This window comes from Stegostoma tigrinum, chromosome 1 (genome assembly GCF_030684315.1).
Source record: "Stegostoma tigrinum isolate sSteTig4 chromosome 1, sSteTig4.hap1, whole genome shotgun sequence".
Lineage (NCBI taxonomy): Eukaryota > Metazoa > Chordata > Chondrichthyes > Orectolobiformes > Stegostomatidae > Stegostoma > Stegostoma tigrinum.
Genome location: NC_081354.1, coordinates 125630221 through 125643223, shown reverse-complemented (window position 1 = coordinate 125643223; position 13003 = coordinate 125630221). Strand labels below are relative to the sequence as shown.

The following is a 13003-nucleotide window of genomic DNA, read 5'->3' as shown; positions in this document are numbered from 1 at the left end:
ACCAAGCAGAGGCTTGGGGACTGCTTTGCAGAACACCTCTGCTCAGTTCACAATAAACAACTGTACCTCCCAGTCGTGAACCATTTTAACTCCCCCTCCCATTCCTTAGACGACATGTCTATCATGGGCCTCCTGCAGTGCCACAATGATGCCACCCGAAGGGTGCAGGAACAGCAACTCATATTCCGCTTGGGAACCCTGCAGCCCAATGGTATCAATGTGGGCTTCACAAGCTTTAAAATCTCCCTCTCCCCCACTGCATCCCAAAACCAGCCCAGCTTATCCCCTCCCCACACTGCATCCCAAAACCAGCCCAGCTCATCCCCTCCCCCCACTGCATCACAAAACCAGCCCAGCTCGTCCCCGCCTCCCTAAACTGTTCTTCCTCTCACCTATCCCCTCAAGCCGCACCTCCATTTCCCACCTACTAACCTCATCCCACCTCCTTGACCTATCCGTCCTCCCCAGACTGACCTATCCCCTCCCTACCTCCCCACCTATACTCTCCTCTCCACCTATCTTCTCCTCTATCCATCTTCGGTCCGCCTCCCCCTCCCTCCCTATTTATTTCAGAACCATCTCCCCATCCCCCTCTCTGATGAAGGGTCTAGGCCCGAAACGTCAGCTTTTGTGCTCCTAAAATGCTGCTTGGCCTGCTGTGTTCATCCAGCTTCACACTTTGTTATCTTGCATTCTCCAGCATCTGCAGTTCCCATCATCTCTGATCAGGGATAGTTGAGGCATTCGTTTGGCCAGAGGGTCATCAGGAGGAGGTATTTAAAGTTGCTAAGTCACCAGGACTCGACTAAATTCATTCAAGAATGCTGTGAGATATACAGGAGGTAATTGCAGAGGTACTGGCCATAACCTTTTAATCTTCCTTAGATACAAGAGTGGTGTTAGAAGATTGAAGAGTAGAAAACTTTCTTCCCTTGTTCAACATAAGTCAAGAATAAATACAGCATCTACCTAGTTTAACCACAGCAGTTGGATAACTTTTCAGAGATGATACTGGGGCAAGTACAGATTAGTTGGAGAAAGTTTAAATTACGTTTATTTGATAAGGTAACAGTGGGATTAATGTGGTTATGTTCCACATAATAGTCTTGTCTATGAAGCTGACTTCATGGAATAAAAGAGAAAAGGCAGCATTGGATATGAAGTTGGGATGGGGAACATAGGCAGTAAGTGTTGTTTTCAGGAATGGCAGGAGCTTTCAAGGGCTCAGTACTGGAAACACCACCTGTGACCTCTGCAATGTTCAATTTAAACTTTCACTTTGTAAATCAAATCTATATTACTTGCTGCCATTTGTACATAAGGCATTAGGCATTAAGAATCATACTTAATTTCACTCAGCAATGCTCAGTCTTGATCAGTTCCATAATTATCCGTATTATCTCGTCATCTGAAATGAAAGACAGCAATCCTTTAACAAATTACTTGTTGTTGTTATATCCTTAATAAAATACATTTTGAAATAGCTAAAACAAGCTAACTGGCAAAATAATATTCCAGAAACTACAAGCATTCAAGATGCCCTGGCCATTTGGTCACTTATTTGTTGTCTGTCAGAATTTGTAACACACAAATTAGCTGCTATGTTTCCTTTATCTGTCATGTTAAGGTTACTTCATGAATACAAAGGGATCTTGATCAAATGGGCCAATTGGAAGAGGAGCAGCAGATGGAATTTAATTTTGATAAATGTGAGGCACTGTATTTTGGAAAGGCAAATCAGGGCGGGGCTTTTACAGTTAATGACAAGGTCCTGGGGAGTGCTGCTGAATAAAGACACCATGGAGTGCACGTTCATAGTTACTTGAAAATGGAATTGCAGGTAACTAGGATAGTAAAGAAGGTGTTTCGTATGCTTGTCTTTATTGGTTAGTGCTTTGAGCAGAGGAGTGTGAGGTCATAGGAGTGTGAGGTCATGTTGCAGCTGTCCAGAACGTTGGTTGGGCCACTTCTGGAATACTGCGTGCAATTCTGGTCCCCCTCCAATAGGATGGATGTTGTGAAATGAGAAAGGGTTCAAAAAAGATTTACAAGGATGTTGCCAGGGCTGGAGAGTTTGAGCTGTTGGAAAAGGTTGAATAAGTCGGGGCTACTTTCCCTGCGGTGTCGAAGGCTGAGAGATGACCTTATAGAGGTTTATAAAATCATGAGGGGCATGGATAGGGTAAATAAACAATGTCTTTTCCCCAATGCGGGGGAGAAAAATAAACTAGAGGGCATAGGTTTAAGGTGAGAGGGCAAAGATACAAGCAACCTCAGGGACAACTTTTTCATGCAGTGGGTGTGGTGCATATATGGAAAGAGCTGCCAGAGGAAGTAGTGGAGATTGGTAAAAGTACACCATTTAAAAGGCATCGAGATGCGTATATGCATAGAAGGGGTTGAGAGATATATAGGCCAAATGCTGGAAAACTGGACTAGATTTATTTAGAATATCTGGTCGGCATGGACATATTAGGCTAAAGAGTCTGTTTCTGTGCTGTACGTCTCTTTGACTCTATGTTTACATGCTTGTAATGATTACCAGCTAATGCACTCCTTTAGTTGACATCAGTACTCCTCTATTGTGAGTATTTATTGGATAAAACACTAAAAGTAACAGAATGTACTCAGTGCAGGACTTCGATAACCATCACCATGAGTGGCTTGTTGGCGTAAGTTTGACATTGTTGTTTAGGGGATGGTCAATCAGTGCTGAAGGCTTGTTCTCCAGAACTAGCTGTGCTGCGAGCCAATTTGTTCCATGATTAATATTTGCATTTAACCAATAATATAGAAAATTCTCCAGAACTGTCCTACAAATAAAGCACGACAAAAATCAACCCAGTCAATTATCGTCCTTTCAGTCTATTTTCAAGTGTCAGCCAAGTCATGAAGGAGATCAACAACAGTGCCATCAAATGGCACTTGCAAAGGAATATACTCAGTCACATTCAAGGTTGGGTTCCACCAAGGCTACTTGGTTACTGATCTTACTGTAGCCTTGGCCCAAACTTGAACACGAGAGGCGAGGTTGATGATTGCACAATGTTCAGCACTACTCACGACTCCTCTGAAATTGAACCAGGTCCCATCTATGCACACAAAGTCCACACGAACATCCAGGCCTCAGCTGATAAATAGCAAGTAACATTCACACCACACTCCAGTGCTGGGCTATGACCATCTCTGACAAGAGAGAATCTACCACTATGCCTTGATGTTTAATAGCATTAGGATCACTATTCACTAGAAACTGAGCTGGAGACGCCCTTCTAAATACAACAGATCAGAGTCGAGGAACTCTATGGCAAATAATTCACCTCCTGTCTCTGCAATGCCTGACGACTACTTATAAGGCACAAGTCAGAAGTGTGATGGAATATTTACACTTGTCTGGATGACTGCAACTCCAACAACACTCAATAAGCTCATGACCATCCAAGACAAAGTAGACCACTTGATAGACACCATGTCAACAAACATGTAAATCCTCACCACCAGCAAACAAGATGCACTGCCGAAATTTATCAGGCTCCACAGATAGCGCCTTCCAAAGCCACAACCATCATCTAGAAGAACAAGGGCAGAAGATACAAGGGAACACCAACCCATCTAAGTTCTCCTCCAAAACAAAAAGTTGGCTTGAAAATATTTTGGCATTCCTTCAGTGTAACTGGGTCAAAACTGTGAGACTTCCTTTCTAATGGCAATTTGAAGTACCAACATCAAATGGGATACATGAGCCCAACAAAACAAATCTCCAACTGGTCAAAGACAAGAAATGCTGGCCCAAGCAGCACAGCCCAGATCCCATGAATGAAGTACATGTTCCTGCACACCAGTGTGATCCAGGGCAAATACATTTGCAGTTCAAGTGGTTTTAGATTGGACACTGCAATGGATCAGGGAGGGCAAAGTTAACTTAATTGTTTATACCAGGAAGCAATCACAACACCCAGGCAAGATCTTCTAACTTATTCATTGGTCAGAGAAACAAGGGTGTGATTACAAGTGAGGCAGATAAGGGCAGGAGTTTAGAAACTCTACACATGTGTACAACGTCTGAGGTTCTCTCAGTCGGTTTCTGTGGAAATGGGAACTGTGGGGTAGATGTGCAAACTGAATATGGCACCATGGTACCAAAAGCCATTCAAGTCAGGGGAGCAATAGGAGGGGTGAATTTCTGTAGTACATCTTGTAGATAGTACACACTGCTGCTACAGTGTGTTGGAGGTGGAGGGAGTGGACGTTTGTGGATGTGGTGACAATCAAGCAGTTGCTTTGTCCTCAACGGTTTAAAGCTTTGAGTGTTGTTGAAGCTGCATGCATCCAGACAAGTGGGGACTATTCCATCACACTCCTGACTTATGCCTTGTAGATGATGGCCCGGCTTTGCAGAGTCAGGTGGTGAGTTAGTCACTGCAATCTTCCAAGCCTCTGACCCGCTCTTCTAGTCACTGTTTAAGTGGCAAATCCAGTTGAGTTTCTGGTCAAGGATAACACCAAGGATGTTGATAGTGAACAATTCAGTGATGGTAACATAATTTTCACATATTCTGATCAATATAATGAAATTGTGCACACAGTGCACATTACAGAATTCACATCAGAAACAATGCCAACAAATAACATTCACCTTTCCCCACTCCCCCATACACACGCCATACATATAATTACATTTAACCTGCAAAAATAAAATTTATAATTGAAACAAAACTGGAATACATATACTGAAATTACCTTCAATTGTTATTTTTGGATCTTCAAGTTTCTTCAGTAGAACAGACTCAATCAAGGATCTCAGCTCCTTAAAAATGATTCCTGTCCTGACAGGAGCCTACAAAAATTAGTAATTTTTAAAAGATGAAACAGTACTGAAAATAGTATTTCATTAAAAATAGAGTAGCTACAAAGGTTTGAATCTGGTCTCTGATCTCTTGATCAACCAGGTTCTGTTATAATCTTATATTTCACCCTTACCCTATCAGCCCCATAAAACGTTAATCCCCATGGAACTGCACAGGGAGTCAAGATCACATAAAATAATCTAGTCAACGAAGGTTACAGCATATTAAACTTTCACTAGGGTGAAGGGGAAAGAAAAAGGACAGGAAAAAAAGAGGAAGAGATTGGGGGGTGGAGGAGGGTACAAAAGAGGGCAATGGTGCAACAGGGGAGGAAGATAGGGGCAAGAGAAGGTGCAAAAAGACCAAAATATTGAACGTTCAACATTATGACTGCATTAATGGCAAATTCAATGCAGTGACAGATCAGGCAGCTCATTTTAGTCAAAGGGATAAATGGTTTGCTTACTCCTTGGACATTTATGGTTTAAAAGGATTAGAGAAACAAAGTGATCTAGAAAAACAAAACTATAAATCACGAGAAGCAGCAACACAAAGTTGCAAAGACATCACAAGCAGAAAGAAAGTATGCGAATTCATGTCCAGACAAATGCACTGCAGACATGGGGAAAAAGATCTTGGTCATAGGTCCACAGTGAGATTTTCACATAACCAGAAGGATTTAGAAAAGGTAACTGTCAAAGTTGATTCAACAAGTTGGTCTCTTTTTCTCTGTCAAAGAGATTATAGATTCTAGAATCTACATAGCTTAGAAGGTAGCAAATGAAACAGGATTTGGGGGTGGCAACATTGGGATGACAAGGGAAACGACAGATTAGCACTGGTTCATGAAGGGTTATTGGAAGGTAAACAGAGTAAGATTGAATAAATCATTCTCAAATTGGCAGGATGTAACTATTAATCAGAGATAGAATCCCTACAGTGGAAGTGGCCATTTGGCCCATAGAGTCTGCACTGGTCCTCCAAGCAGCATCCCCCCCAGACGCTCCCCATCTCTGTTACCCCATACATTTCATTTTTATAATAGCTCATCCACGTAGCTTACGCATCCCTGATTATTATGGGACAATTTTGCATGGCCAATCAACCTAACCTACACATCTTTGCACTGTGGAAGGAATACACACAGACTTGGGGATAACATGCAAACTCCACACAGATGATCACCCAAGGCTGGAACTGAACTCAGGTCCCTGTTGCTCTGAGGTAACAGTACTAACGACTGAGCCACTGTGCCATCCCTTGGAATTAACCTGCAAGTATAGCAAACGATTAGCAAGAAAAATGGCACATTAGTCTTTGGTTTGGACTGTTTTAATAAATTGTCTCGCTAAAACTATGTTTGGCATTGGCAAAAACACTGCTGGTATACTATGTACAGTTTTTGTCTACTTATTAAAAGAGGGTTATACTTCCTATTCACTGGATATGGGCATTGCTGGCCAAGCCAGTATTTAATGTCCATTTAGCAAATGCCCAAAGGGCAGTTATCTGTCAGCTGCGGATCTGGAGTCCCACACAGGCAAGATCAAGTTAGGACTGTAGTTTCATTCCTTAGGCAACATTAGTGAATCAGATCAATGATTTTCTCCCCAACTGACTATTATTTTAGAGTCTTCATTACAATTTTAATTATGGTTTTTATTGAATTCAAATTCCATGATAAGCGGTCGCGTGATTTGAACAGTTTGACAAGATAAACAGGATGGGCTGTTTCCCTTGACGCCAATCATCATGATCTTACAATATGGGGTCCACTATTTCTGACAGAAATCGACAACTTTTTTTTTATTCAGAGAATTTTAAAACTTGAGGATTTCCTGGAGGGCTGTGGATGTTTATTTAATGTAGATGTTCAGTCATGATCGTGTCAACTGGTGGGGCAAACTCAAAACAGATGTGTGGCATACTCTTGCTCCTAGCTCATGTTCCCACGTTCTGAAAGACAGTTTTCAAGATAAGAAGGCGTTTAATAGAGTGGATGCAGGTAAATGGTTGCTACTTTCGGGTGAGTCCAGACAAGGGGTTGTCAATACAACAATCATAGATACTGTCAACTCAAACTTATAAAGCTTTTACGTGGGCTGCATTTAAAAAAGTCAACCTAGGCATGTGGGAGTGTGCAAACACAGCATTTTTTTTGGAATATAAACTGGGAAAAATGGAAGGTTGGACACTTAAATTGCACTGAGAATGTACAAGGTGTGTTTCCTTTTGTAATTCTTTGCAATTTGGAATGTCACAAGTGGAAATATACTCTGTTCACTTGTCAGTTACACAAGATTGTGTAATTTTTGGAGATCCTGAATATCAAACTTGATATAGTGAGGAGCTACAAACTGGCGCCTTTGAAAAGCTACCGAATAACAATCCTTTGGATTTTTAAGTTGCACTTTATTGTGGACCTGAGAATACAATTGCATTTAGAGCTCCAGAAAGAAAAGAAAAAAAAAAAAAAAAATAGCAAATTATTGTCATGCATACTTAGAGAAAAAAAAATGAAAGATTTTATAATTTGCTTTGTCATGGTGCCTGTATTAATGACAGAAGTCATAGATAAGAAGAGTAAAAATTAAGATGGAGCTCAATCTCAGATCAATTTCAGTTCAGGGAGAATTGATTACTCAGAACGAATAGAAGTTTGAACTCAAGACAAGACCTAGATCCAACGGACTTGATACTGATATAACAAGTATCTACCTTTCCACAGTTGACAACATATTTTGATTGAGCACAAGTTTATGGAGGCTGCATATCGGAAATGGTACACAAAACGGGCAACTTGCTTTGAATTCAGTATAATTTGTTAACTAAGTGTTATTACCTGGAAATGTATCCAGCCATCAACTGAAAGTAATCTCTCACGGTGCATCACTTCAATAGCACCACCAAACAGCAACACTGGGAAAGGTGAAGTCAGTGTTGTCTCTTGCACATATATTCTGCCATATTTCACCTAACATGAAGAAAAAGAAATTGATTCATCCCATCATTAAAACACCACTGTTAACTACAGAATATCCCTTTTAAAATATAAAGTTTACACAATTGGGTAGAAAGGAACTATTTTAGTTGGTTCAGGAATCTAGGATGGAAGGATAGTCTAAAACTCTTGAGTCAGACTTTTTAGGAGTGAAATTAGGGAAGGACTCTAAACACAGCAGTATAACTATGAGTAAAAATACATTTGAAAATGCTGACACAATAGAAAAAAAATCTCTATAGATGCTGCCTGACCTGTTAAAAAAGAAAATAATTTATTTTTAATTGAGTTAGATCATAGAATCATAGAGTGTGGAAGAAGACCATTCTACTCATCGAGTCACACTGACCCAGTAGTATACTGTATCCACTGTACCTGGTGTGGCTTCCTCTACATTGGGGAAACCAAGCGTACTTGGGGACCGCTTTGCAGAACACCTCCGCTTGGTTTGCAATAAACAACTGCACCTCCCAGTCATGAACCATTTTAACTCGCCCTCCCATTCCTTAGACGACATGTCCATCATGGGCCTCCTGCAGTGCCAAAATGATGCCACCCAAAGGTTGCAGGAACAGCAACTCATATTCCGCTTGGGAACCGTGCAGCCCAATGGTATCAATGTTGGCTTCACAAGCTTTAAAATCTCCCCCTCCCCCACTGCATCCCAAAACCAGCCCAGCTCATCCCCGCCTCCCTAGCCTGTTCTTCCTCTCACCTATCCCCTCCTCCCACCTCAAGCCACACCTCCATTTCCCACCTACTAACCTCATCCCATCTCCTTGACCTGTCCGTCCTCCCCGGACTGACCTATTGCCTCTCCACCTATCTTCTCTTCTATCCATCTTCGGTCCGCCTCCCCCTCTCTCCCTATTTATTTCAGACCCTCTCCGAAGAAGGGTCTAGGCCCGAAACGTCAGCTTTTGTGCTCCTGAGATGCTGCTTGGCCTGCTGTGTTCATCCAGCTTCACACTTTGTTATCTTATATTCTGTTTTGTTGTATTAACACGTCAAATGAATGCTTATTGCTATTTATGTAGCTGTGTAGAAAATACCAAGATTTGGTACGATAGTAGGATATATTAAAATCCTTGGAGCTATAGATCACTTGGAAAAGGAGGAAATATGAAATGGTAGCCGAAGGGATAAAGCAGCAACGACCACAATCACAAGCAAGATCCTTGTGACAAAACCGACAGAGACCTGCAAGTTAGTCATCCAACACAAACATGGATATTCTTATCAATAAAAAAAGTTACCTTCTCCTTATATAGTAGCAAACCATTTGTCTGCAGATCTCTGTTGACAGATGAAGGGTGTAGTTGTGCTTTACCTTGAGCAGTTTCTACGCAACAGATCACCTTGTCAGTAATATCCACTGATGGTGTGTAAATAATCTTCCCAATATTATCATACAGTCCTGCTGTTAATACAGCTTTTAGTAGAGGGACCTCCTTATCTGTTAAGCTCTTCTTTGGGTGCTCTACCAAAGGTCCTTTGCTGCAACTTTGATGTGTAATTCCTCTGGTTCTTGATGGCACAAAACCTGCTGCCTCCATCAGCTTGATGAGCTCTTGTTTAATTTCCTGCAAGCATATTTTTAGGAAGTACATCAGAAATTTGTGGTTTTAATTTATAAATACATTTTTATTAATAAAATTCATATCAAAAACTCTAATCCTTTAAATGTAAATCAGCATTCTAAAAAGCTCAAAATTAGCATGCATTGTACAAAACACTAATTTTTTTCAACATGAGATTCGTGTGCATGCTTCAACATCAGCACCACCAAATACCAACATGAATGCAGTGATTGAAAAGCACAATATTGGGATGTTTAATACAAACCTCCATCGTTAGAAGTGTAGTCCGACTCAGGAAGTGTTTCTTGCAGTAAGTCATTTCGGCACGATAGCCATCTGAACGTACATTCTTCCATCTTAAGATGAAAACACAAATTTAAATTTAAACGCAATACCACAAAGCTTAATGAAAACTACTTCATGTATGCGCCTAAAGCTCTAAAATCCAAAATCTATGCTTTGTGTGTTCACTTAATAATGACCATTCACTGACCGAATACCTGTACTGTTTGCACTGCAATATTAGCGGTAGGGGACAGTTTCTGCACATTGCAGATGCAGTTGCAGTTACAGTGAGTGGGAAATCCTGTCTTCTAGAGCTTGTGAAAATGGGCCTGATGGCAGGAGATACTTTTGTTCAGATGGGTCAGGATTCCTCACATGAAGACATTTTTTGTCAGTTTATTACACAGGCAGGCACCTAGCAATGTGGAACCTGTGTACACAAAAAGCAGGACAAATTCAACCTGGCAAAGTGCTACCTCATCTGTTTACGCTTGATCATCACTCAGCTCCTGACCTCAGCGCAGCCTTGTTTCTAATGTGGGCAAAATGGCTGAATTCCAGAGGTGAGGTAGGAGTGACTGCATTTGATATCTAGCCACATTTTGCCAAGTGTGAAAAGATGAAGTCCATGAGAATTAGCAGGAAAAATCTCTGCCAATTGTAACCATAAGAGTTTTCCTCTGCAGTAGATGCTGCTGTTAGTGTCAGTCACTCCACTTCAGGACATCTCTGCCGAAGTTCCACTGCATAAGTGCTAGGCAATGATCATATTTAACAAGAGTATCCAACGATTGCTCTTCAACTTTAAATGAAACTATCATAGCTGAATTCGCCAAGATCAACATCCTGGGGATTACCCTTGACCAGAAATTTAATTTGTCTATCCAGTTACATACTGTAGCGACAATAGGAAGTCAGAAGTTATGAATCCTGCTCCAACAACACTCAAGAAACTTGACAACATCCAAGACAAAGCAGCCTGTTTGATAAGCATCACAACCCCAAAATGTAGTCATCCACAAACACTGATGCTATGTGAGCAGTGTGTACTATTTATAAGATACATTGCAGAAATAGATCATAGCTCCTTAAAAAACTCTTCCAAACACTAGACCATTGGAAACCAGCAGGACAAGGGGAGCACCATCCTGACTTGGAAATATATTTCCATACTTTTCATGTCCCTGGGTCAAGTCTCTGGCACCTCCCCTCTAACAGTACCACAAGTGTACCACACCAAATGGATTACACTAGTTCAAGAAGTCAGTTCACCACCTTCTCAAGGGCCAATCAGGATGTGCAATAAATTCTAGCACAGCCAATGATGGCATCATCCATCAACAAATTTGTTAAAAAGCCAAATTTTACAAGCAGATGGACAGGAGTACTTATCATTATCCAGTCATGCTTTATGCCCCCTTGAGTCCAGGTTTTTTTAAGTTTTAACTTTTTAAGTTTACCACTGCAGAGGACTTGCATACACAATATACAGTGCTATGTTTCTTCAGCTGATGCCTTATTTGCTATCAATAGCTGTCAAATTGTTGCAACAATCAATGTTTCACTACTTGCATGACGGTGGTATTCTCTCTCACACATGACAGGGTTCACATTTCAAACAAAAAATGAGGTGACCTCAGCTATACCACGACCTGATGGGCTCCAACTTTCGGACACCATATTTAAAAGGCACCCAGACAAAACTTTCTACAACCCAAGACCATCTCTCAACCCCTGTTCATTACTCTCACTCATCATGAAGATGTTTGTTTAGCAATGCCTCCATAGAGGTTCTGATAAAGGTTGCTCAAGAGAAAAAACAGTGGTATTCTCTCTCACACACAACAGGGTTCACATTTCAAAAGAAAAGGAGCTGACCTCAGCTATACCATCAGGTCAGTGTCCTTTCTTCGCAACTGCGAGAATGTACACACCTGTTAGCTTTTCACTAGGGACTACATGAGACAAAGATACAAACACAAAACCATAAAAGATGGACTTTGGGATAAACAGCTCACAGGATGCAAGGAACATACGTCACATAATGCTTTCTTGGTTTTTCTCAACGGTAGTTTTTTGACATCACCTTTCATTCGGAATCTTTTAACATCTAACTTTTCCCACAGCACATTCTTCTTACTACAAATACACACAGACAATTACAACCCTGGGGATTTACATCTGCACCAATGCAGGCACTATGGTAATGAATGCATTTCAAAGTCCTTTGATACATACCTCTTTCGGCAGAAAATCTTGCACAATAAGCACAAACACGCCCAGGTTGGAGAGAGGGGGAATACAAAACATAAGTCTCTCTACCCCATTGAGGAGAATGCTGCTGAGCTGGAAGGAGAGTAAGCAATGTGTTGAAAGGAAGACTGGATCAAAAATCTGGTGCACCCAGCTTCGCATCAAGCACTGCTGTCTTAATGAAGCCATGGTTAAGGATGGAGCCTTGCAACAATAATAGATCTTAGTCTTCTTCTAGGATGCCCCCAGATCACATTCCCAAGACAGCAAAAGTCCAGCTCTATCCCCGGTCCCATCTCTACCAGCTGTCTGAGTCTCACCACTTTCTCCTCAGACAGGAGATTCAAGGAGCTAGTAGAGATGGGACTGGGAAGAATCAGGAACATCAGAGGAACCACTGTCATGGTCTTTCTCACCACTCTCCACAGGCACAGATTAATTCACCTTGGGAATCTAGAGTAGGCTTGGGGTCATATTCTGGCGAAAAAAAATCATGGACAAGGGCTGATGGCTGCAGGAGTAAGAATCTGCAGAGGCCTCAAGGAGATTCAAAGAACCACTATAGAACCAGCCTTTGCTGAGCCCAGTAAAGTACAATCTCCCCAACATCCACCAAACAAAGAAGATGGTTACTGACTTCAGTAAACGGAGTAGAGGGCACCCCCCTGTCTGCACCAATGGTGCTGAGATGGCGATGGTCATGAGCATCAAGTTCCTGGGAGTGATGATCACAAGCAATCTGTCCTGGTCCACTCATGACAACGCGTTGGTCAAGAAAGCACATCAACGCCTCTACTTTCTCAGGAGGCTAAGGAAATTCAGCATTTCCACAAGGACTCTCCCCAATCTTTATAGAGGCACCATAGAAACCATCCTATCTGGATGCATCACAGTGTGGTATGACTACTGCTCCTCCCACATCTGCAAGAAACTACACAGTCATGAACACAGTCCAGTCCATCATGTCAACTAGTCTTCCATCCATTGACCCCATCTATACTTCCCGCTGCCTCCGGAAAGCAAGCAATATAATCAAA

General features: G+C 41.6%; 1 protein-coding gene across 1 annotated transcript in view; it reads right to left on the bottom strand.

Moving 5' to 3' along the window:
- Positions 1–13003, bottom strand: part of dhx29 (DEAH (Asp-Glu-Ala-His) box polypeptide 29) — a 126892-nt gene that overhangs the window by 29478 nt on the left and 84411 nt on the right. Inside the window, exons 23-27 of the mRNA XM_048541874.2 lie at positions 9694–9784; positions 9105–9431; positions 7690–7821; positions 4741–4837; positions 1346–1408 (exon numbers count right to left, since the gene is read on the bottom strand). Of these exons, the coding sequence (XP_048397831.1) occupies positions 1356–1408; positions 4741–4837; positions 7690–7821; positions 9105–9431; positions 9694–9784 (700 nt within the window). The 3' untranslated portion in view covers positions 1346–1355. The remainder of the gene's footprint in view (positions 1–1345; positions 1409–4740; positions 4838–7689; positions 7822–9104; positions 9432–9693; positions 9785–13003) is intronic.